Below are 27795 nucleotides of genomic sequence, written 5' to 3' on the forward strand. Positions count from 1 at the left end.
TTTTTGCGCTCCGCCCCGACGTGCAGCCCGGCGAAATGTGAGATATCTTTAAACGGAATCAATCAAAATTGTCCCCACCGCGGCCCAACCGCGCCGTAACTGTCAGGAGCACCGCGCTCAAGTTTACAACTCTTTCTATCGCCCAACTCAAGCAGGGGATTAAACGGTGTTATAGCCTTCGGTAACGACAACTTTAATACTACGATATTTTTTTATATAAAAGACAGAAAATCCTTATTGGTCCATTCTAATATTATAGATGCGACAGTGCATCGGTCTTTATTATAATATTTCTATGTAGGCCTCTTCACGGTTCCGGGAAAGGCGTGTTTGTACCAAATGAATGTACGGTTGTCCCTTGTCGGTTTATAAATCTGTTATTTTAATAATTAATTATTTTTAAGCACTTCAGCATAGCCTTCATAGCCTTATCAAATAATTCCATTATAATTTCACAAAGCAACTAACGACACTTTGAGTAAGTAAACTAATTTGTGTGTTGCATGAGCAATCAATTGTAGATTGGCTAGACTGTTGACGAAGCGAAGTGCCGCAATTACGACTATAGACAATGTCTAGGTTCCGAAATAAAACCCAGTATATTGGCCAGTGTACACGACATCATAATATTGTATCCGACGCATATTGTTGTAGTGTTCCACCGGGGAGATAAGTAGCCTAGTAAACGAATGGTTCTGGTTGGAAAAGTCGAAAGCAGAAATTATGACTACGGAACTTTGTTTGGACTAGTTAGGAGATAAACATACTATAAGTCCTAACCCCTCCGAGGCGAGTAAAGTGTGACGTATTATCATGACAGCCCAACAAAGGCACATACATATTAATGTATATTATGCATTTACATAATATAATAATATTATAACATCGCATTGTCACTCACGTTTGTTTTGGAAAGAATCAACAGTATGGCGTCGACTCTAGACGTCATGAGCTTTGCCCAGCGCGCAGCGGGGCCAAAATGGTCACATTTTGCAACTCATCTCACTCAATTCAGCAAATGAATTGTCAAAACTGTCAAACTGACGAATGTCAAATAATTACGAATTACTAGACATGAATTGCAAGCAGAGTGACCATTTTGCGTTAAAAAAATGAATCATATTATGATTCTCCAAAGCGACCATTTTAGCCCCGCAGTATACTGGGCTATATTTCGGAACATACCCGCTGTCGGCGACGCGTCTCCGGTTGTCACTGGCGAGCTGCCAGATATATCGCCGAATACCGATCTATTGAAATTTAATTAACTCACAAGTGTCGTGTGTTAATTATTATGTCTTTATTAATAATTGTTACACGACATCCAGTATAATTAATAGAATTAGACAAATTACTGTAGACTTTACATTTTCATAAGAAAAGTTTCAAGATATTCTGTAGAAGACATGAGCATTGTACAACTATAAAGTTTGTACACACTGGGGTTTTTATCTCACAATTATTTTAAAGGCTTTTTCATAGAAAATAACACCCAGTGTGTACGAATAACCTTACTTTATAAAATGATTATATCATCATGAATCTTTATTGGTAAGGGGGCTTAGAACGGTACGGTTTTTAGAACGGTAAATGATCAAAGCGACCCAGAAAAATCCACCTAAAATGCAAAATCCTTCGCTCTCTCAGAAGCATGCATAGGAGTGAGGGAGACAGCTGAAACCATTATAATGTTATTTCCATTATCGCATTCCTCATACCTCGTCCAGATTAACCGTCAATGATGGCCGCGTCATTAAACGGTCGGACGGGTTTATGCAAATGGCCGAAGTAATTCAATGTGCAGCTCAATTCCTCTCGAAATAGGAATCCAGTTAACTACTGACTTCGATATCGAGAAATGGTCAGTCGATTTGTTAGATCCTATCGTGTGCTTCAGCGAATTTCCACGGAACAACGTTGGAAAATCCAGATTCTGGACTCTAGAAAGATAAATGACTTTTCTATTTTCCGAGATTTTCTTTTTCATTTTCGTTATTCTAATCTTATCGATCGTTTCTGGAGCTCGCAATAGATGTCAATATTTTTTAAGTTAAGATATTAATGAAAACTTTTTTAACTAAATGGTTAGCGTGAATCTGTTCGGACATCTATTTTAATTATTAGAAATAATCGAATGCGATCGAAATTTGGGCTGACTTCAAAAACTACGATTCTATCCATCGTAAGTCATTCTTTTAGCTTTAAGTTAATAATTCAATTTTTAACCTTAGAAAACTTGATATTCGTTACTTTGTCTCCTCACAATGTATTTCCAATTCGATCACGTGCAGAAGTGAAAACAATTTCATTTTTAAACCATCCAATATGCCATAAAATAGCTTTGTGTGAGACGATCAATCACGGAGGTTTCAAAGGACAATGGACACGCGAACCTCACACGAATGTGCGCCGAATTCCGACTGAATTCTTAAGAGGATACACCAGGGGCTAGAGAAATGAAAAAAAAGCACGTGTAATATCTATAGCTGTCTCCCTTACCTCAAGCCTATACCGCAGAACGCGATAGAGACAACTGCAGAAAATCCAGAAAATCAACGATTCGTTGTCCCCTGATTCCTTCTCCAAAACTTAACCGATTTAAGTACTTTTTTCATTAAAGATTAAAAGAAGGCTTGAGCTGTGTTCCTATGTTTTGCTTTTTTTGTATAATCTAGCCAAATCTGTTTTCTGGACGTTTGAACACAGCGGAAAATCTGGCCATTTTTTTGGGTTTTAGAACGTTCATATCTTATTTAATAATTAAATTATGAAAAAAAAGAAAACATAGGGACATCGTATTAGTGGCCGTAGATATTCAGGAAAAAAATTATAACTCTACTAGCATTATCCAGGGAGGAAACAGGGGACAACGTTTGTATGGAAAAAAGGGCGGTGTGGACTCCTCTTAACCCTCATGACATAATATTATGACATCGACGACTCGCGACGTGGGGTTACGGGGAAATATTGAAAATGTTACTTACGCACTTTTGGATGAAGGCCGCTTAAAGCTGATTGAATTTTTTATTTTTATTTATTTTATTTTTATTGAAAATTTTACTTACGCTCTTTTGGATGAAGACCGCTTTAAGTTGATTTTGATAAAGTATTTGCTTTTTAGTTGTCTTTTTGATTTAATCAGTGAATCATCTATTATTTTATCAGTAAATATCTATTCTACTTGTATAATTGCGAAAAATTGTAAGATTTAAATATTTTAAATATTGGAGCAGCAATAAATAAATAAATATTTCAAAAAATTTATAAACCAACAGTGTCACAGTCAACTGACAAGTCAACCTCACGAAATCCGGCTCGGAATGGGCGGACTGCCCCACGTTGGGCGCCACGTGCCAGCAGCGACGACCGCACAGCTTGCGGCTTGTGGCTGCAGCTTACACTTGAATTTCACGACTCACAGCCCGATAGGCTTAGCTTGAATTCTCTGATCTAGACGAATATTGGATGCCTAATATGATTTGTGGTTTCTATCACTGGTTGTAACATGATTTTTCATTTTGAAAAACAACCTTATTTTATTATCTAATACATTACCTTAGATCAGGGGTTACCAAATGGCGGGCTGCGGTCCGCATCCGGACCGCCGATCCATTGTGTGCGGACTAAGCATGTTCGAAGATAATCTCCGTTCATCTTAAGACTTCAACATCTCTAGGATTTAATATCATTATCTATAACTTGCACCAATATTTCACTCCAAACTTCAGACAGATAATTAGCTACAAAAAATGGTTACTTTTCTCATTGATATAAAAAAAAAATACCTTTGTAATTTCCGTAATTATCTTTGTTTAATAATTTTTTTACATTAAATGTGTGGACCGCGAAGGTCATTTCATGTCTTAAAATAGACCCCGAGTGAAACTAATTGGTGACCCCTGCCTTAGATACTTACACTATAGACGTCCATGCTCCAGTTTCAGCTACTGTCAACTTTTGCGCCAAACACTCCTCATTAAACTAAGACCACAAATAAACGTGTCAAATCAACAAGTTGAAGATTTTCTAATCAAATTATTATTTGCCTATCGCATCATCTTACTTTAGAAAATATTAAAATAAATTATAAAATAATCTTTTGAGGCCCCCCTCTATTGGAGTAATTAATCTTGCTCTAAACGGCTTCCAATCGCTTTGTATTATTGCTTTGATATGTATAACTCTAAGCTATTCCGCTATATTAACTTTTAATTCCTTAATTAAATTTGCATAAATGTAAAGTAAAGTTATAAAAAAAGTAAAGTTATGATCCTAATAACAATAATAATTGTTGTTATAATTTTACAATGAAATGATTTCTTCAATTGTTGTTGGCATTATTTTCATTTAATGTCTTCTATTTCTGATTTTAAAGTAAAACGACAACAAAAAATATTTGCTGTTTATTTTACTGTCAGTATGAATTCAAGTATAAGAGAGAATTTTTAAATTATAGGTAGGTATTCAATTTATTTTTTTACACGACCGCCGACCGGGTTTTGATAAAATCGTCCCATCCCGTCGATGATTACTTATCTACTGTTAGAACAAAAAAGTACATAAAAGAAGACTTTCCTATTAAAAAAGATCCAAATGTATTATATTGTACACTACACTCGTAGTAATTCAAAGTTTTGATGCGTTAAGAAGTCGCTTAAGTGACAGAGACAAAACATCGTATAAAGTAAACAGATTCTGTATACACATCATATGTACTATGTACGTACGTAACGTTTCTTCTAAGCAAGTATTCACTTTGCCTTCCTTTAGCTAAATATTAAAATAAATATGAGTAAAGGCACTTACGGATAAGTATCAAGTGCGCTTCCATATATTTTTATCTAAGCAAAAGCGAGTCCCAAATGAAGCCACATTTCTCGGCAATCTCAGGAAGAGGATTAGCATTCAGGGCAGAAGACAACGAGATGATGTTAATAAAATACTATAAGCCACCTCTTGTCTGCCGGCGCCAATAAAAAACTGAATAACCTCCTTGGCGAAATGGAATGTTTCATAACATTACCGTACAAATAATAAACCAAGGCAAAATCGCAGAAATACCTCGCAAAATATTCGGTCCTGTTAACATTATTATTTCATAAATTCACCCGGTTTTATTAATATTACTCGCGACCAACTATGTAAAAATAGAAAATACATTCCGAAATTCACCAACTGTAACATTATTTGTTTCGTTTCCAGGTCTCTAGACGTTTCCTTCGTTTTTGTGGCTTACATTTGCAGATTAATTACGAAACACCCTATTCGTTCTCTAGTCTCTACTCAACAAAACATTGCTTTAACAATTTTATTTTAATAAGAGATACAGCCATCCTTTTTAATTAAAAAGAGTGTCAATCGCCTATGAAATACTGGCCAGTAAAAATAATAACTGTCAAAAGTGACAAAGAGTCCATTACTGCCGAGTTTGAATTTGGAAGGCAGATAACGGTCACAATACGAAATGTAAATCAAAATCCAATTACAGGAGCAGGTGTCGGTAACTGCCTTCCACCGCATTAACCTCTTTGTACCGCCATTAGCTCCGGACACATCTACGAATATTCAAATCACGACAAATTCGCGTTTTATTGAAATTTATGGGTATGAATTTGATGTCTTCAGCTGGCAACACCGGCGCGACGTCTTTATTGTCTTTGCTCGTAGATTTACGTGTTACGAATGTGCTGGTGTGAAATCGTTGGATTGGGCACTGATTTTATAATAGCTGAATGTCGTTTATGGCGCAGGAAACGTAATTTTTTCCGGGATCAAACTTATTCTATTTCCTTTTTTAGGGCTTATAAAGACATGTCTGCGTACTAAATTGAAATAAAATCAGTTGAATGATTTAAACGTCAAGAGGCAAAAGACCGAAGTTTTTGAATGAAAACTTTTTACTTTGTAATATTAAAAGGGGATGAAACTATACATAATCTTATTATTACTGAAATTAAAAATATTTTTATCAGTCTCTCATTTAATATGTTTCATCAAAACCTAGTCCCTTATTTTTATTGATGAAAATTATTCCCCGCAACTGAATTAATTTTCCAGATTATAAACAATTTTGTTAACTTCAATCAGTTAAACGTTTACTGATTGCGGTCAAATAATAATAATGTTTTGTTAACGATTCAAGTGACAGACTCAATTTTCCATTATCATAACAGCGCGGCAGCGTAACAAGCAAAAAAAAGTTTACATGAAAACTACCACAAAAAGTATATTTACTTAATTAATTTATTAACGTCTATATTAAGCATGTAAAATAATAATACTTAGAAACAAATTATTGCTGCTACGTCGCTATATGTATTTTTGTTATTTATTTTAAAATAGACGTTCAGCACAATGAAAACTTTCCTGGAAACCGTACATTTTCCTGCATAAAGTAGCTTATGACCTCAGTCCACTCTATACTTGAACCAAGTTAGATAAAATCGATCCAGTAATTCTTAAGATTAGCGCGTTCAAACTAAAAAACTGATCAGATTTATAATAGAAAAAGTCTAGATTTTAGATTCATCGGGATTTGTAGTTGAAGAAAACTTGCAAAATTCCAAAATCCAATCAGCTTTATCGTTCATAGTATTAACAGTAGAGCTCTACAAGCCAGATTTGAGATTTGAATATGAAAATAACTTAGTAGATAGCTAGGAGACTAGGAGTGCTATGTAATCAGTGATGAAACTTACGTAGTTAAATTGAACTACGTAAGTAAAGCGTATTTCAGTTGATACTTAGTGAATAGAATAATAGACGTGGGTGGAAAAACCAGATAACTAACATTTTATAACAATTACAATTTTTTTCCCTTGCCTATAATTTAAATTATACGTGGGAGAGCCATGCTTCGGCACGAATGGGCCGGCTCGACCGGGGAAATACCACGTTCTCACAGAAAACCGGCGTGTAACAGCGCTTGAGCTGTGTTTGAGTTTGTGAGTTTACCGGAGGCCCAATCCCCTACCCTATTCCCTTCCCTACCCTCCCCTATTACCCTATTCCCTCTTAAAAGGCCGGCAACGCACCTGCAGCTCTTCTGATGCTGCGAGTGTCCATGGGCGACGGAGGTTGCTTTCCATCAGGTGACCCGTTTGCTCGTTTGCCCCCTTATTACATAAAAAAATCAAACATGGAACTTAGCTCTACTTCATCATCTGTATAATTCCTGCCTATATTTTTTTGATTTCAAATCATTTTCGAGGCCCTAAAGCGGCAAAACAAAACGATTTTTATTTTTTTATTTTTACATAGGTAAGTAACAGTTAAAAAGAAGCAGGTCCTCTCATGTCTTAATTATTATAATCAGTGCTACACGTAATTTGTAGGCGAGTATGTTTTTTGAAAGAAGATTTTACTACCAACAAACATTACTTATGTCCGAGACATGTTTTCCACAAATTATTCTAATTTGCCTTAATATTTTCTATTGTGATTTCTTAATAAACTTTATAAATTATGGAACACCGACATTAGCCGTAATGGCCACGACGTAGTTAACTCGGAACAATATCAAAAAACTTTCTTATCAGATAAGTGTAGTTCAGAATTTGTATGGCAATGTTGGGGGCGCGTAATGTATGGCTCTGTTTGTCCCCTGTAAATTGCCCCAACTTTATGCTGAGTGGAGAACATTTTATATTTATTACGGTGACATGTAGTTTGATACATTGGTAATATTATTTATTAACTAAATGTTGCCCGTGGCGTAGCAATTCGTTTTTCGCGCGGATTTTTTGGGCCAAAACCTATTTTATGCCTTTATCACTATCCTAAATTGAAAATTCCATAAAATCAATTGCACTTTTATTTTGCCATTATTTGCTTCTATGGCTGAGAAATTAAATCCAAATTAACTTTGCCTAAACTACACTTTTGTTCTTCTATTAGTTGCTGTTTTACAATTTTTTTTTTTGCAAATCGTTTTCCTTTAGTTTGGCATGATTCATTATTATATAAAGCCTACTTTTGAAGACCCCCGAAAAATATTAGGGCGAAATAAACTGAATTCCTACAAGCCAGGGTAACTTGGTTACCTACGGTAAGGTTATAGCAGGGATTCCCAAACTTATTTTGTATACTGCCCACTTTGAGAACAAATTATGTTTTAGCGTCCCCCTTGTTTCAATTTAAAATGCATCCAGATGAAATAAATCTCCTCACAAGCCTCTACACAACGCCCCCATTTTTTTCTGCCCCCCTCCCTTTTAAACCTTCAGCACCCACAAGGGAGCGTTATCGCCCACTTTGGAAAAGACTGCGTTAGAGAGGGATGAATGGAAAACTTGTGGAAGGCCTTTTGCTCAGCAGTGGGATATTAGCATAGGCTCCTAAAAAATGATAGGTACGTGTAGCACTCGGGGACTACGGCGGCGGTAAAGCTATTTAGCATATAGCTATACCATATCATTTTTTAATCAATCGCCGCATATGCCGGTGGAAGTGGGGGGCTGTTAGGTGTTTTTCATTACGGAATTTCTCGATTCGATCGCCGTTAAAAGCTATGCAGTAGCTCAAAAATCTAGTGTGTATCAGACCTTACGATAATTTCATTGGTTCATAATGAGCGCTGTATTGCGTCACCGCCGCCACAAATTACCCTTATTATTTTTAGACCGCCTTCGGCATAGAGGAACCCATACATCAAACATCATTACTGTTATTTGTCACGTGACGGTTTCAACGGAATTACAATCGTCATCATGAGCTTTCCATGACATATCTAGAAATATTCATAATCATTCCTTAAGTTTTTTAAGCTAACCAATCATGAAATCGATGTGGTCAAATCAAAATATGGTCTGTTGCGGCTTACGGTGCGGCGTTGCGGTGGCAGTTGCAAGCAACCTGCTATACTTTACTTAAAAGGTTTTCAAGACTATAATATATTATGGTCTTCATCACGTCTTTATTGAGTTTATTCCACGGAAAATCAGCTATCTATGCACAATAATTGAATTAATGAAGTGTCGCGTAGTTCTTTTGCCGTGTAGTGCCCAGCGCATGCAATTTCATGTAAAGAAGATGAAGAGAAGGGGCCACCAAATCGCGGACCGCGGTCCGCATCCGGACCGCCGACCTATTGTGTGCGGACCAAGCATGTTCGAAGATGAACTTCGTTAAAAATTAATTTCAGTCCCGATCATATCTCGACATACTGATGAACATATAGCAACAATAATGGTCACTTTTCTCATTGATACAAGCAAATACCTTTCTAATTTCCGTAATAACATAATGTTTTGTTAATTTTTTTTTATATATATGTGGACCGCGAAGGTCATTTTATTTCTTAACATGGACCCCGAGCGAAACTAATTGGTGACCCCTGCTCTAGAGTCTAGAGTCTTACCGTTTTTATGTCCGTAGTATCCAGTCCCGGAGGAGGACCCGCTGCCGGTGGAGGAGCCCTGCGGCGCGCCGTCGTCCTCCGCCTCCACGAGCGCCGTCGGCTCCATTCTCACACCATCACAACACACACCACTGCACTGATCTGGAACAAAGGGAGATGTGAATCAGTGAAGTCATTCAAGTGATGGGTCTATTTATGTTAGGCATCTATATTTGATGACTATCTATATTTTATTTTAAAGTAAGTACTTATGTTTTCTTATTATGTAATAGCTCTATCATTTTATTGAAGAAACGTAACTAATAGTTAAAAATCTGATTTTATTATAAATGGTGATGAACCGGTTGCTCAGGCTTAGAGGAGCTCTGAATGTTTTAAAAATAATCAGGGTAATATAAAAGTTGCTAGCAAAGTTTGTGACTCTGATTTCTGTATTTTGTAAATTAATTATTTTTTTAGTATTGTAATCGGGCTTAAATTTAATTTAATTTGATTATAAAAATAACCAATAAGTGAGTTCTTATCCAATAATAAATAAAAGGTACCTGATTCTTACATTAGTATTTTATTTTTAGAGTAATGGGGATTAATGAACTTTTTTAGTTCACAAATCCCCATTACAAGCAAAAATTGTCGTCAACGGGGAATAGTGAACAAAAAGTTCACTAATCCCCGTTGACGGGGATTCTCAATGGTGAAAAGAGGAATAAACCGACAATTCATTTGCTGAATTGATTGAGAGAAATTGCTAAATGTGACCATTTTAGCCCCGCTGTTCACATCCACTTTTTATTAGGCCTGCATTCATACAAGACAGATAAAAGTGAAGTCTATTTCTCTTTGTAGCGAGTGCTCAAAATTTCATATGGAATATGGATGTTATGCTCAGTCTATTTTCTATGTCAAATAAATTTCAAGGAGTCCCCTCGATTCCTCATGGATTGCATCATCAGATCACCACTTTGGTGACCATGGTACCAAATGACGGCTGTATCCTATACAACAACAAAATAATTTTGAAAATCGATCCACAAACGGCGGAGATGTCTGCGAACAAACATAAAAAAAGAACATAATTATACAGGGTGTAACAAAAATAAGTGATAATACTTTAGGGTGTGTATGTGTTCCTTGTAGAGAGTTCACTGTGAAAGTAGCAGCGCTGAAAGACCAAAAAATTTTTTCACTTTTGTATGGGAAAACTCGTGACGCTCGGGCCCTTGCCCATACAAAAGTGAAAAAAAATTTCGTCTTTCAGAGCTGCTACTTTTACAGTGAACTCTCTACAAGGAACACGTACACACCCTAAAATATTATCACTTATTTTTGTTACACCCTGTATATACGGTCGAATTGAGTAACCTTCTCCTTCTTGGAAGTCGATTAAAAAACAATGAGTTTAAAACCCCGTTTTGATAAAAGGCTATGTCATCATTATTAATCTATTGACATTGAGTACGAAGCTAACCTCAGCTAACCACTACGTTACCACTTAACCATCCTTTTGCCTCTGCCGCAGTCGGACAAAAACTAAACACTGTGGAGTAGTTAGCTCACAACATTAAAGTTCATATATCAAGTTATAACACCCTGTGACTACCCTCATGATGGCGTAATGAATACAGATGATCATTTTTATTGCGACCCTGTATCTGCAGTGAGCTAGTGGATTTCCTATCATTTTATTGATATTAACGGCGACCGTAAAATTTATAGACCTAATATTAAGCGTGAATAATGAGGAAATAAAGCTTTTAGAGTACTGTATGGAAGTAACTATTGGTAGATATTATCATATTACTAGCTGTCCCGGCAAATGTTGTTTTGCCATATAAAGTATTTCGCCCATATTATTATTTTATTGAAGTGACATGCAAGTGACTAAATAAGTATGGCTCCATGGCAACGTCCATCGCTATCCCGTCGCACAAACAATGGTCGCCGTCAGTCTCGAGTTGTAATAATTTACTATTATTTATTCAGCAAATGCACTTATCAATATAAAAAGCCAGCAGCCGATTCTCAGACCTTTTTTTTTACGCATAGAAAGCCGATTCTCAGACCTACTGAATATGCGTATAAAATTTGTTAAAAAACAATTAAGCCGTTTCGGAGGAGTACGGTAACTAACATTGTGACACGAGAATTTTATACCTATATAATATAAGATACTACCTTACTCATGAAATTCTTTGCACATTGTTTTGTCCTTGTCTATTACATTGGAAAAGGCGTTAGAATGATATACATATTACTGTATACATAAATGCTATACTTAACATTGTGTAGTACCGGTTTAGGCATTTTAAGCCTTTAAAATAATAAAAATACTTTCTAATTTTTAACTTTTCATTATCAATATAATATTACTTATGCTTCACGTTTTGTACTCAGGCTGAGTTAAGTTTTTTTAAGATACGACAATGCCGCTTTCTACAGTATTAGGCTGTTTCTATAATTGACTTTAAAACCCTTTATATACACACGACGTGGGAGAGCCATGCTTCGGCACGAATTGGCCGGCTCGACCGGAGAAATACCACGTCCTTACAGAAAACCGGCGTGAAACAGCGCTTGCGCTGTGTTTCGCCGAGTGAGTGAGTTTACCGGAGGCCCAATCCCCTACCCTATTCCCTTCCCTACCCTCCCTTATTCCGTTCCCTTTCCATCCCTACCTTCCCCTATTACCCTATTCCCTCTTAAAAGGCCGGCAACGCACCTGCAGCTCTTCTGATGCTGCGAGTGTCCATGGGCGACGGAAGTTGCTTTCCATCAGGTGACCCGTTTACTCGTTTGTCCCCTTATTTCATAAAAAAAAAAAAAACGAAAATATACTTTATACTATATGTACATAAATACCAACCTGTGAAAATGAAATTCGGCAACATAAGCCGTGTATGAACTAAAACAAAGCAGCTAATATTAAAAGTAGTGCAGGCGCAAACTGCCGGCGATGAGAGCGCAAATTGTGGTCGAGTGCAGGCAATATACCGCGATGTTCCCGCAGTGCACATATGCTAGACGAAAAGCTGACTTTCATAACAATAGTGGAACATAAAACTTAGCCAGTTTTAGTTCTTTAATGAAGATTCAACAATTTAACTGAAACGTTGGCTCTCGCTGTTTAGTTTCACATGGCACCTATGTAATTTGGTCGGGTTATATTGAGCCAATATTTTAGTAGTGATCTATCAGCTGGGCTTGGCCTGTTTAACCCGACATAATAAAGAAGGTTCGCCATCTACCTATACAATATCAATTTCTTTGGTCGTACAAACTTAGTAGATGGTTCTTAAAACTTAAAAAAACAATCGTTAAGCATATGTACATAATATTATTGCCATGATTAGGCAATGCTGATGCTGTTTTCTATGCACAATGAATATAATATATTATAACACCATAACCAGACTAGTTTCTTAGCAGACAGAAGCATAAAGGTCGTAGTTGACGGCGAATGCTCGGAAACTCAGTCTGTTAATGCTGGTGTCCCTCAGGGCTGTGTGCTATCGCCTACTCTATTCATACTGCATATCAATGACATGTTACAAACCAACGGCATTCATTGCTATGCGGATGATAGTACAGGTGATGCTGTATATACCGGCTCTCCTAATATTTCTCGGCAAAATGTCACTGAGAGTCGAAACGAACTTGTGTCTAAGGTGGAGAATTCATTGGAGAAGGTCTCTGAATGGGGTAGACGTAACTTAGTCCAATTCAACCCCACCAAGACACAAGTCTGCGCGTTCACCACTAAAAAGTCACCAATGGTCGTTTATCCTCGTTTCGAGGGCACATCTTTAACCATCTCCCCTAGCATTGAGATACTTGGCGTCAACATATCGAGCGAAGTCCAGTTCCGATATCATCTTGAGGGTAAGGCCAAATAGCCTCGAAGAAGCTTGGTGTTCTTAACAGAGCGAGACAGTACTTCAGTCCGGACCAACGCCTACAACTCTACAAGGCGCAGGTTCCGCCTCATATGGAATATTGTTCTCATCTCTAGGCACGGGCGCCAAAATACCAACTGCTCCCTCTGGATCGTATCCAACGAAGGGCTGCTCGAATTGTTGACTGCCATAGTGTTTCAAACATCTTGGACCCCCTGGAATTACGCCAAGATGTAGCTTCACTCTGCATCCTCTATCGGTTGTATCACGGGGAGTGCTCTGAGGAATTGTTCGGAATCATACCACCTGCAACTTTTCGCTATCGTCCCACGCGAAAAACATACCATCCTCATCACCTTGATGAGTGGCAGTCTTCCACAGTGCGTTTTTCGCGTAACTTTCTGCCGCGCACTGTAAAACTCTGGAATAAACTGTCACCAGCAGTATTTCCAGACCGATACGACCTGCAAACCTTCAAGAAAAGAGCGTATTCCCTCTTAAAAGGCCGGCAACGCACCTGCAGCTCTTCTGATGTTGCAAGTGTCTTTGGGCGACGGTAGTTGCTTACCATCAGGTGACCCGTTTGCTCGTTTGCCCCCTTATTTAATAAAAAAAAAAACCGTAAAGTGAACAATTATCAATTTTTATGAGCACAATTTTTTTTCTACTACGATACCGTTATTCAATTAAAATAAGCGCTCTGATTGGCCACCGTATAAATTACATAAACGTTGACAAATCCGAGATATTTATGGTAATATAAATATTAAGGTGTGATAGCGGGCACGCAAAACGTCGAAAAGCCTACTAGATGCGGTGACCTAACTCAAGTTATAATTTATTCAAAACGCGAATTTAAAAGGGTTAGATAGTGATCGAAGGTTAGATAGCAAAATGTTCCATCAATATTGTCATGCCCATATCAACGACTATTCTATCTGTTATAGTAAAAGATTCGGTCACACAAATATTTTTATTTTATTCGATGTATTATCTTCAAAGTGATATAGAAAAAAAATTGTCTCGCTAAAACTCGAGAATCGTCTCATCACTAATACGGTTTTGCTCGATCGAGCAATCACGTAGAGTAACAACCACGGCTCGGGCTTTCGTCCACACATACAGCATAAATAGTTATTTTACTCTAAATCGATATATTTAATTCCATCAAGCCGGCTCGATGCGAGCCTTCGAGCTGTTAGTTTTGCGGTCCACACAGTAATTATTACTCGATTTGGAGTAAAACTATCGAGCAAAACCGTATGTGAGCACTTAGCATTAGGATGATTTGGCTAGTCTTTAAATATTCGTGTAAGTCCAGGGAAGGTTTATATTAGTAGGTAAGAGGATATATTATCGGGTCACCTAGTTAAATTATTACTAGCTGTTGCCCGCAACTTCGTCCGCGTGAATGTATGTTATTAAAATCGAGATTTAGAAAATTGAACACCCCTCTACGACTATTTTATTTGGATCTATATTACATACGAAATTTTTAATTTACATCAAAGACCCAGGAAACTTGAACCACAGACTGTCTTATCGTTTTGAAAAATCCTTTCTTCGAAGACCGCTTGGCGTGGACAGGGGATGGGGGCCACAGGACAGGGGAAAGGAACATATTATTGTGACGGAGAAAAAAAACTTGGTTAATGAATCTGTGTCCTAATCATAATTAATATTATGTAAGTGTCACAAATATTGTAATTAGATTTTTAACGACCCACTATCGCATCGGAACACTTATATTAGCCCAAATTTTAATAGCCAGGCGGGAAGCCATAAAAGTTTAGCTGGGGTAGTGAGAGGTCATTAGGTAAATATAGTTGAGGCAGTTATCGCAGTTTGTTTACAAATGTTTATAGTTATTGTGCGTGATACAAAATTTACTAAATAAGTGAAATCCTTTTGTAAATTAGGAATAATTAAAAACCTACTGTGTCTGAAAATATTTCATTTGAAAGCTTAGTCATTCGTTAATATATCTAAAGAAAAGATCGAAATATTATTTGTTAATTGATTGCACCATTATTTTAAAATATTTTTCTAATGCAATTCTATACATCTAGGTATACATATTATTATAAAACGAAGTCGCTTTTTTCCCTCATGTCCCTTTGTTCCCTTTAAGTAATCTTTAAAACTACGCAACGAATTTTTATGATTCTTTCAGTGTTAGATAGCCCATTTATCGAGGAAGGTTATAGGCTATATTTTATCACGCTAAGACTAATAGGAACGAAGAAATAGAGGAAAATGTGGAAAAAACGGGGAAAATTATTTGAAAGGGGTAACTTGAACGCGCTAATCTCAGGAACTACTAGTCCGATTTGAAAAATTCTTTCAAAGTTAGATAGCCCATTTATTGAGGAAGGCTATAAGGCTATATTTTATTACGCTAAGACTAATGGGAGAATGTGGGAAAAAAACGGGGAAAATTATTTAAAAGGGCTTATCTCGCGAACTACTGGAGCAATTTTTATGTTATTTGGGACAGATAATAAGAAGTAGACCACGTTAAGGATCATAGGCTATCGATTTTAATCATTTTTTCAGTGGTATAATATATTTTATACCCGTGCGACGCCGGGGCGGGTCGCTAGTTATGCTATATAATAAAAATATATGAAACTAAATAACGCCCGTCAGACGTCATCAAAATTCGTTTATCGCACGTGATTTTTCCAGGATAAAAAGCATCCAAAATCGTATAATATAAGTCCCAAACTCCCAATGTATCTCCATACATTTAAGCAAAATCAATTCAGCGGTTTGGGTGTGAAGAGACAGACTAACACTTTTGCATTTATAATATTAGCACGGATGAATGAAAGCAACGACGTTCATTTATACCATGATAAAACTCAATAACGTAAATCGACTTTATTAATAACAATTTAATATTCATCATTAATTTAAGCGCGCATAACGAGAGCCATCTAAAATGCCATTCACATTTAGAACGCTTTTAATTAACGCTCCATGGCTCCTGGTCTACATTATGTTTGGCACGCTTCCCGCCGCTTCCCGCCCGTCAGCTCTTTTTCTAGACGGATGCGGACGATTTCGGCGAACCTGTCACTGGAGACATCTGGCGGTTTTTAGTGTTGGCACACACTTTATGTTTTAATATGGCCGATGTTTGTTTTGACTGCTAATCAGTCTTGCCTCTCAACGTCTTTATCCATTCATAAAAGCTGTTTTATTTTAATTTCATACAATATAAATACAGTGTACAAAAGATAATACGTATTGTTAGTTACTTTTTATATATTTTATACTAGTGTTTAGTAGTAGCTAGTATTTTTATCGGGATCATATAGCCTGCCTAGTGCCTATGTGTATTCAAGATTTCTTAAGTATTAGTATTTGCGTAAAGAAGTAATGAATAATGAATTTACACATTCACAGCAAACTCTAAATCTATTTTATTCACTGAGTATTAGTGTGGTAAAGGTACTGTATATTTCACCATGTTTTCTAATTCATTATATTCTGTACAATATCAAAAACTAAAAGCAATGTACATTTAAAAACAACTTTTAACAATGTATGTTTCTGGCTAGAATAGAGTTAAATAAGCTTAAATTCACTATGTTCGATGAAATTGTTAATACAAGCGATATAGAGTGATGTAGATCAAAACAGCAATTTCCCGTGTCATTTGTCGGTGCAATCAGCTACATAATCGCGGCCGGGGGCTCAACAACGGTTTGTGGATATTGTGGTGACCGAGTTTTGACAGTCTCTACATATTCAGTGATTAAAATACGCAGAATCGTCGTATATGAGGCCGGATTTATATGCGTCCGCGCAAACGCGCGGTTTGGCCGCTTCGTCGTGGGATCACAAGCAATAGTATGTTTATTTAAGTAGCGGCGCGGTCGCGTAGTCATTTACATACAATAGCTTATTTCTCGCTGTGTAGCCGCTAAATCGCGCGTTTGGGCGGATAGATATAAATTAAGCCTTAAAAAGTCACTTCCCGACACGGCATTGTGGGGCAATGCCCTACCTTAAAATCATAATGCCCTACCTTAAAAATACCAAAACCCAAGAAAATCAATCAATTATGATTTTTCTTTTACTTCCGCCCTACCTGTAACCAATGCTGCCCTACCTCAAATCTGACTTTAGCCACAGTCCTGCTTCCCGATGTGTTGTTTGTCCATATTTTATATACTGCATAACGGTTTTTGGTAACTGGCTAACCCGACGACTGTTATTTTGCCATAATATATTTCGGGCATGAAAAAAAGTTTCTTCCCCGAAACGAAGCGAATTCGGTTTCGTTTCGGGGAAGTTTGACAATAAACACTGCGATATGAGAATTTTCGATATATTCCATAGAGCGGCGGTTCTCAAACTTTTTCGGTGGCGGAACCCTTTTAAGAAGTGACATTTTTGACGGACCCCAAAAAAATGTTTTGTCTGTTAATAAGTTGTCTTAATGCTGGTGCATGGATGACATTTCTAAAACCAATCTTTGTATCGCTTGTGGAACTCCAAGGGTCCGCAGCCCGTGCACTTTGAGAATAGCTGCTATGGTGTAATTTAAGAAGGAATGCATTATATAATGTAGAATAGATTCGTACAATATATTATGCAGGGAAGCACTGATAGTTTTAAAAGGAAGTAGATTGCATCGCATTATCATTCTTTTGTCTTTCTGCATTACATTTATTTTAATAAAATGACTAAAAAACAAATTACGAAATACAGGAAAATTCGAAAATCATTTCAGTTGTCCCTAAAATATTGTTTTCGTTTAACTGGAGCAAACAAAAAGTTACTTCTCCATTGCAGATGTAAATATTCAATTGGATTTGAGGAAAAAATTGAAAACATAATGGAGACTGTATTGTATAGAAAGGTTATAGGAAAATATAATCCGTCAGGTTCAGCCTCCTACAGGGTGTTCTGATTTATCCCCTATTTCTTTACGCCAAATGCCAGGCTCACTATTGATTCATTGGTTAAAAATGGCAGACAAATAGGGTATTTTACTGCAATGTTTTCACGCTAGACGCTTATTATAGGCAGCACCGGACGGAAAAGAAAGAGGTTTATTCGACATTTGACAACGTCTCCGTCAGTATTCTGATATGACGAGTGCAACATGTCGGATTTTGGTCGGATTATTTACTGTATGTGCTAGCATCGCCCTCTGCTCCGACTAATAATCCCAAGATATTACTCAATGGTATTTATGTACTCGCAAATCTAGAGAAGTAATAGTAATTACTAGGTGTCCCGGTGAACTTCGTGTTACTTAAAAATCTTCTCTGGACTTCAAGGATTATTTTAAGACTAAAATTAGCAGAATCGGTTCAGCGGTTATCGAGTTATAGTGTTACTAACACAATTGGAAATCCATTTTTATATATTATATAGATGTAGTAAAAATACTACAAAATTATCACTTGGTTTTCATTCTAGAATTTCTTTAGCCGTTTCTATTGCTCATTATTGCAGAACAGAAGATGGTACCTTAGTAAAACGAATAGGGACAAAATAAGTTTTTCTCTACCAAATAAAAATGGTTGTACTCCTTTAGTAAGTAAAATAATAAAACCTTTCATTGACTCGCAATAAAATTGTAAGATAGAGTACGCGACGAGTACATAAGCTCGACGCAATACGGCAAAGTGGTTGTTTTGCATAGCTCTTTTATTTACTACAAGATTACATTAAAGGCGACAAAAAGTGGCGTAATAAAAATCATACATACGAAAATTTCATGTTGCATTGAAATGGCGAAACCTGAGGATTATCGGATAATCATCATGCTATAGCACAGAATATATATTAGTAGTACCAACAGAATTCCACCTCGTGCAACCCGTTTAAAAAAATAACAACTCATGCTACGATACTATAAAGTTCAAATTCCGACCGCGCAGTGCTAGATGCCTACAATTATATTTGCCTACATGTGCGCTCTCTTTCTATCGCGTAAGAGGCACCCTTTCTGACGAAATCAAGATTGTCACCTTTTAGAAAATAAAATAATCTTCTCTTAATTACTATAGCTACTAATAGCAAACTTTTTTATTGTAATAATTAAATTTTAGTAACCCAAAGTATATTTTGTAATAGTTTTATATTCGATTATAGTGTCAGGATTTTTTTACAACTCAAACATAGTAACTTGTGTTTATTTATGTGTAGTATGTGGTTTGTTTGTAACAAATTGGTTTATTTGCTATGTTTGTGTATTTTTTTATCTTTTTTTTGTATTTTAAAGTCTTAAATTACTTTATTGAAATATTTCTTTGACTTTTTTCAATTGTTCATATTTATCAGATTAATAACGATTCTGTCACAGCGTATAAATCAGTACGTAGATATATGCAACGAAAAAATCTTGCGCGCGCGTCACCGCTCGCTTGTGAGTGCCTTGTGATCTGCCCCTTTAAAGGGGTACTTACAGTTCGATACCTAAACGCGCGAGTGGGACAGGCCTGGCTATAGTTCAGCCCTCTTAGGCTGCGTTTCCACCAGAGATGCGTTGCGAGGGATGTGTTTTTGAGAACCAATAGAATCGCTTCATTGACTTGACGTCGCGTTCGCGTTGCCGTCACCTCGCTCAGCGCAGTGATTGCGATTGGATCTTAAAAACACATTCCTCGCAACACATCTCTGGTGGAAACGCAGCCGTTCCCCTAAATAATCGAAAATTGAATCAACTTAATCTCAGTAGGATTTTGATAATCCCGATACTAGCTTACGATCAAGTAGGAAAGACCGTTGCACAGACTCTTGTTGCGAGTTGATTCCCGAATCACAATCGAAATAAATCAAAATCGATATCGAATCAGACTCATAATTGAAATCGAATCAGTTTCGGGTGTAAGGCCCATGATTCCGAAAATTGTCGATCATTCATGGCCTGATAAACAGTTACTACATTTTGAACTAACGAAGGTAGCTCTCGTTAGTGCTGGAATCGGTAGCACCGGTAAAATTCACCTCAACATTTTTTATTTCAACCAATGATTCTCTTTACGTACATAAAAATAACTTTATAAATAATCCAATTATATTTTACAGGTACATAATAATCTATATACAGGATGCAATTAAACCTTCCTGCCAATTTTTTTCCAGGGCTTAGGTATCACTAGGAGAGTCCATTTAACCAAAAAAATGGGTGTTATTTTTTTTTCAATGACATATTTTATCCTATTTAAAATCGTTGCAGAACGGTCACACGCAGCCCTGGGGAATGAGAGGGGGAGGTTTAATTGCACCCTGTATATAAAAATGGATTTTCAATTGTGTTAGTAACGCTAAAAATCGAAAACGGCTGAACGGATTGGGCTCATTTTAGTCTTCAAATATTCGTAGAAGTCCAGGGAAGGTTTTAATGTGACACGAAGTTCACCGGGACAGCTATAAGTGTTTATTAAAAACATTAAGGCTTCATCCACTGTGGATGATTACTACACTTTACATTCGTATCCGTACTAAACTTGGCCGTACCGACGGGGGGGGCAGCTGCCCCCCCCCCCCTGGATCATGTTGACGTCCCTACTAAGTATATTATCTAGTACTTTCATGCATAAGAATTAAAAATAATAAAACGAATTTTTGTCATTTGTTTGCAATCCAATATTTTTATAACTAAAAATTATTAATTTTTATTCTTTATCCTTTTTATCCTTTTAGCTTATAAAATCTGGTTTGCCCCCCCCCTGACCCAGAACCTGGGTACGCCCATGGAGATAACTGTATCGCCACTCAACTCGGTGCGTGTAATCAGGCCCTTACGGAAATAAAAAGGTAGTATTTAGTACTTCAAACATTATAATATTGATAAACAGTGTTCCTAAGATGTTTATTTCCTAATCATTCTCAGAAAATTTTACAATGTGTATATCAACTACATTATAAAACCGAGTTCGACATAAAGTATTCTCATTGCTCGGTAAGAGGGTTGTGATTTTTATGGCCGGCGGTGTAGCTGCCCCGACAGCTTTTACATCCAAGTGAGCTTGCTCGCGTTATTGTACAATGTGAGCTTTACGCGACTCTATCAAAGTAACTGCGTACAAACGTCATCTCCGAGAGCTTTCGATCCTTTGTCCACTTGTGCTCACTTCGAAAGCTCGTACTTTAATACTGTCAATGTTACGTGTAGTGAACAACTTTTACGTAGCCTCAATTATAAATTCCGAAGGGTTCAAACGACCCCCTATTTAAATTACCATCTTCAACGAATTAAAACAAGAAACGTTTAGAATAAAATGTATAAGTGTAATTAAAGAAAAACGGGGATTTTTAATTACGTGTTCCCGGTGAATTGGAGTTTGTCACGTGAACGTTCGCCCCTATTGCGGTGGGGTAAGGTTCATTATGGGGCGGGTCGGGGAATGGAGTCATTAATTTTGTGACTCGCAGGTCAGCGCGGCCGTTTGCGGCATTGGAGTATCGAATACGACTTAGTTTCCCGCGCCGAATGAATTTTACAATCAGTTCCCCGTACATTTCCTCTGCACCTAATTTAGAAGCTAAATGCGATCGAATTCGAACAATTTCGCACTTCAGTAATGGTGAAAATGCACTTCAATTTAGTGCATTTCTAGCGCGGTCTGAATTGTTAGGGTCTAATGATTTTTGGGAATCATATATATAGGCATAATATTAGTCTTGCAATAATACTTTCTAAATTTCGAGAGGGGTAAAGTAGATGCCTGTTCGCGATTTTGGCTATTAGGGTGTAACAAATCTGTGATAATATTTTAAGGTGTTTATTGGTTCCCTATGTACAAAGGGTAACAAAAATAAGTGATAATACTTTAGGGTGTGTACGTGTTCCTTATAGAGAGTTCACTGTGAAAATAGCATCGCTGAAAGACCAAATTTTTTTTTCACTTTTGTATGGGGAAACTCGTGACATTCGGGCGCTTGCCCATACAAAAGTGAAAAAAAAATTGGTCTATCAGCGCTGCTACTTTCACAGTGAACTCTCTATAAGGAACGCAAACACACCCTAAAGTATTATCACTTATTTTTGTTACACCTGTAGAGTTCGGTGTGAAAGTAGCAGCGCTAAAAGAGTTACTTTTTAGGGTTCCGTACCTAAAGGGTAAAAACGGGACCCTATTACTGAGACTTCGATATCGGTCCGTATGTCCGTATGTCCGTTTGTCTCCAGGATGTAACTCAAGAACCGCTATAGCGGTTCTAGCTATAATTCTGAAATTTTCACAGATTGTGTATATATGTTGCGGCTATAACAACAAATACTAAAAACCAAATAAAATTAATATTTAAAGTGGGCTCCCATACAACAAACGTGAGATTTTTGGCCTTTTTTGCTCTATATCAATAACGGGTACTTGAATTTTTCTCAAAGTCCTTAATTATATGTGTCCTTTAAAATTTAATAATAATATTAAAATAAAATAAAAACACAATATTTGGACTTATTTTGCTCTATAATGGTACGGAACCCTACGTGCGCGAGTCCGACTCGCACTTGGCCGATTTTTTCACTTTTGTATGGAATCCATCATGCATCAGACCGCTTTCCCATACAAATCACAAAAAAATGCTCTTTTAGCGCAGCTACTTTCACAGTGAACTCTCGACAAGGAACACATGTCACATACACACCCTAAAGTCACTTAGTTTTTTTACACCTTGTAGAATTAACGACAAATAATTTCCCATCCACTTGTGGAAATTGCACACCGTTCAGAAAGTCTCTCCTGTAGTTTTAAGTTAAATTGAAATGGCGACTGGCGTCCGCGAGCTGGTCATAGATCAACTCGCGCCACAATGGATGGCTGAATTTTGACAGGCTCTTTACTGGGGAATGTGTGAACGCGAAAACACCGTATTTTCATCCATTCGGAACAGCACGATATAAATTTTGACAGTTAGTTAACTCAGCCGTATCCATGAGATCATGTACGCAACTAAGGTTCATTTTTGTCTGACGTCGACCACACGCGCACCGCCGCATCGCAATAGGCTTTCATGGCCCGAGACGTGTGAAATTCTAGGAAGCGTTTTTGAATAACGGTCAGCGGCCAGCGGTGATATTGTGTGCACCCACACAGCAGTGAAATACCCACACTCAAATCTCGGAGATGTTTCTTTCAATATAACAAACGACATACTCTATGCTCTATATCTACACTAGTTGCATGCACACAACTCTACTCCACGGGGACCTGCAGAGATTGGGGCCTCCCTTAAGTGCGATCCCGCCACTCCGCCTTTATTTTACGGCGCTGAATAAAATAATGCTTGAAAGGAACAGATAAATTTGGTTATAGCGACGGCGTGTGTGCGATTGAAATGTTTTATATCACGCGCCGAAATCGCTGCTGTTTTATCGACCTTTGAGTGTAGACGTATAAAAGACGTCGAGGCTAGGTAGGTAGAGGTTAAATGAACGGCTCTCGGTGTTGTATTCGACTTTTTTCACATATTTTAGCATGCCATTATCGGCGGCGTATTTTTTTTCACATGACGAATTTTTCTGTGAAACGACGTGCCTTATCCTGAGAAACCATTGCCTTTTGAGGCTTTGATGCCTGTACGATCCAAAATTCTGATAGTACGTCTTGTTTCGTCTTCTTAAAATGAACCATGTAGTTTAAAGGACCTCCATTAAGAACCCCGGTAGAAAACCATGATTACCAATAGCGACAATGAAAAGACCGTATTAAACAATAATGGATGCTTTGAAACTAATTTCGATATTAACCTATTTCCCACAAGCACTTTAATACAAATTCGTAGTGTATCACACCATCTCGCGAATGCGATAGAGATCGGAATCGTGCTCAATCTCCGACCGACACGGCTGTTGACAGATATTCTCGGATTAACGTATCGCTTATGAATCTTAATGTCGCCAAATGAACCGTGCAGAAGCACGAATGCCATTAAATGCGGTATTAGAAGTTGCCGACGGGAAATGATACTTGTATTATTCTTTATTTAATAATAATAATAATAATAAAATGTTTTATTCATACACAAACACAATGCACTGCACACACTAAGCAAAAAAAAAAAACAAACAATAAACCAAAAGAAAAAAACTCACTGACCTCCATTATATAACAGAGGTCAGTGAAAAAACAGCTTAACTAAAATAAAACAAACAACAAAAAAAATGGCATCATTAGGCAGTGCATTGCATAATGCCGAAAAGGATACCCACTCAGGTGTATTACCACGGCGCAGAACACTGCACCGCGGTACCTGATCTTCCGTGGTTCCTATACATATTACGCCTGACGCAGGACAGATTCAACATAAATAATAATAATAATAATATACATATAATAATACAATAAAATATTAAAACATCATTTAGAATACTTAAATAAGAGTACGGTAGCTGCTATTTACGATACGGCACGGCATAACACCCGCGGCACCTGTGACGCAACGACATTCCAGCTTAATCAGGAGATTGAAGCGAAGTTGTACGGGGAGCACGCGCAGGTGTGCGCTCGCGCCTACCGCCTGTGACCTACACAATTATGTAGGTCAAGTTCATCATATTTGCACATATTTTAAAGTACAACAGAATGCATAATCAATACAGATAAATTAGCATTCCGATCCACACGGCCCTCGATTGCGAACGATTAAGGCGACGCCTTGATAATTTGGTTGTAGCGATATCGATTTTTCTCAGCAATGACTAAAGCTAAGAAATTAAAGTTCATTGTCAGTATTCATCATGTCTTTGTCTTTGAATTACCCATAGCATAACACGATTGGTCAACTTTTATAACACAGAATAACCAATCAAAAATACCTCTGTAAAAAAAGGGATACCTATTTTGCCAACAGAGGAGAGTGATTTAAGCTTCCAAAATTTGTACATAAATCGGTTCAAGCATACACTTTAATTTACCCATAGCTTATATGAAATGTATTTTGGTTTCTAAATTACGCGACAAAAACAATTTTGTCGCTTACGCCATTCCCATTTTTTGCTCTTCCATTGCTTATTTTCTATGAGAGGCTGGGACGGCCTTTCATAGAAAACAAGCAATCTAAAACATATCCAACGCGGTTTTTTACTCTAACGCGGCGTCACCTTGAAATTCAAATAAAATGCCGCCTTATGTATTACCTATGCTATAGGTTACATTTTGGTCTACTCCACTACAAAGCTGTGGCTGCTGCGGTCGTTAGACTAATGTCGGTAGAAAATGAAATTAGCCTAGTTAAATAACTGTATTTTAAAAAGATAAAACCGACTTAAAAATTGTACGTAATTGAGAATTAAAACTCCCTATCTCCAAAACCACTGAACCGATTTTGATGAAACTTGCACTATTCCCTAAGTTGAACAATACCTAGTCCAACAAAAAAGAATTACTGAAATCGTTCCCTAAGTTGAACAATACCTAGTCCAACAAAAAAAGAATTACTGAAATCGAAATGGTAGTTCTAGAGATATTCGAACACAAACATAACAACATACACACACACGCTAAAATTTGGCACATTTATTCAAACGCTGATATAGACTAACATAATATACGAAAATTGGGCAGTTCTGGAAATATTACAAACATACGCGTTGAATTGATAATCTCCTTTTTTTTAAAAGTGGCATTTTATTTGAATTTTCGTCGGCCGCTGTCGCGTGATGCGAAAATTGGAAAACTACCTTTAAAAATAATCCAAAATGGTGGCTTGCTTTTTAAGGTTTATCTCATGTTAAGATCTCCAAATACGGAGAAAAATATTCATCCGTTCGGGCTGAGCGCAGGCCAACCTGATCTGACTTGTTTTGTGCGTGTGTGTGTATTTTTATCTGTGTCTAATATTTCATGTGACTGGGGGCTTAAACGGCAGTTGTATCTCCTCTGCTACTATCAGGCGAATCGTTTGCTCGTCATAATTCCACAAAAATCTTATTTCGGCTTATAATTTGAAATGGCACGGATCTGGAGCGCAGCCAAAGGAACTTTTTGAGGCGGACGTCATATTGAGTAAATTGCTTTATTTTTAAAACAGATTTCAGCAAAGTTTATAATTTACATGCGGAAAAGAATTATGAATTTTATACCGTATGGTTAACTTTAAAGCAGTCAGATAGGCGTTTGTTCCCAGTTACTCACATTGGGACTTTTACAAGACGTGTCCTATGCTTAGTTTTATAGTAAAAATAACATGTTGCACTCCGGACAGACGGAGTGAAAACGGAACGGAAACATATTTTTTCCGTATACTTCAACCTAAGTATACACAATTATCATTAGAATGAGAATTATGTATACTTAGATCGAAATATAATAGATAATGGAAACATATCAGAAATTCAGATTTCAGAAATACTTATTGACAGTCGTACCGTAATTTGTGTAATGTGTTTGAGATGTTTTTAATATCTACTTTAATTTCAAAATAAATCTTTAGAAAGGCTTTCTAAAGGTTCATATTTTAAATTAAAGTCTCCCTTACAGAAAACCGGCGAACGAGTTATTGAAATTGTTAATTGAAATTGAATCGAGGAGTCGCGTGGGAGTTGTTGCACGTCAATACAACTCATCCGACTTATTTCTTACTCATTAATTTACAATTTTCAATTTATATTTTAAAATATAAATCGGTGTATACCGTTTTATTATGCGACTGCGCAAGTAAGGGGGTTGTTTTTCGAAAGTAAATAATATTGTATTAATAGTAAACAGAAGTAGTAATAGTTATAAAGTAATATACGTGTTGCAGTATTTACCATCTTTAATTATTTAGATTAATTTTCTTCATAGAGCTAGCAAATTAAAAGTTAAATATTAGAAGTTTAGCTTAGAAGAGAAGAGGATCGTAGCTAGTACAATTCCACGTTTTTAAATACAGATTTATTTTCAGTTCAACGTGACACCAGTGAAATCCGATTCTTAATTACTTCGATTCTAAGTCCAATTGTTTCGCCTGTTGTTTTTAATTTATCAGCGATCACATTGAATGAAAAAGTTCTTAAGTGCAAAGGGAACATAATAGATCATAATATTATTTTTTATTCCTCTCAGTCTAAATTGCAAAACGACTAACATAGCGAAACGTAAATAATGAGCAATCTGCCTAGTGTTAAATACCCATATCGCAAAACATTAATCAACGAGCCATTTATATTATGTTTATCTATGTGTCTAGCTTGATTTTAGTAAAAAAAAAAATTTCTTAAAATCAAATTCTTAAAAACATTTTAAGCTTTTACTTCACAGGGTTCATGTAGAAGATATCGCCATTATTTAGACGAAAAATGTCTAAATAATGACTAAATAAACTCTTTTACCCACTAGTTATTATTTTTTTTATTAATCTCAGTGTACTGCACACTGTACAGTCATGCTCGTAATATTGATTTGGTTATGTAAATACCCCGTATTGATGACTGTACCGAGCGCGCTGCAAAATACCCCAAAATGAATTATTCATTATTTATTCATTTAAATTGAAAACATTAAGTAAAGGTACGTCTTCTTTTTACGGAAACATAATTTTTCAATTTAAAAAATGAATAAGTACATAATATCTACGTATCGTGAAATA

At 36.8% G+C, this 27795-nt stretch overlaps 1 protein-coding gene across 1 annotated transcript in view; it reads right to left on the minus strand.

Moving 5' to 3' along the window:
- Positions 1-27795, minus strand: part of LOC121734670 (KH domain-containing, RNA-binding, signal transduction-associated protein 1) — a 217170-nt gene that overhangs the window by 126694 nt on the left and 62681 nt on the right. The window contains exon 2 of the mRNA XM_042125626.1: positions 9359-9499. Coding sequence (XP_041981560.1) covers positions 9359-9464 — 106 coding nt within the window. The 5' untranslated portion in view covers positions 9465-9499. The remainder of the gene's footprint in view (positions 1-9358; positions 9500-27795) is intronic.

This window comes from Aricia agestis, chromosome 1 (assembly GCF_905147365.1).
Source record: "Aricia agestis chromosome 1, ilAriAges1.1, whole genome shotgun sequence".
Classification (NCBI taxonomy): Eukaryota; Metazoa; Arthropoda; class Insecta; order Lepidoptera; family Lycaenidae; genus Aricia; species Aricia agestis.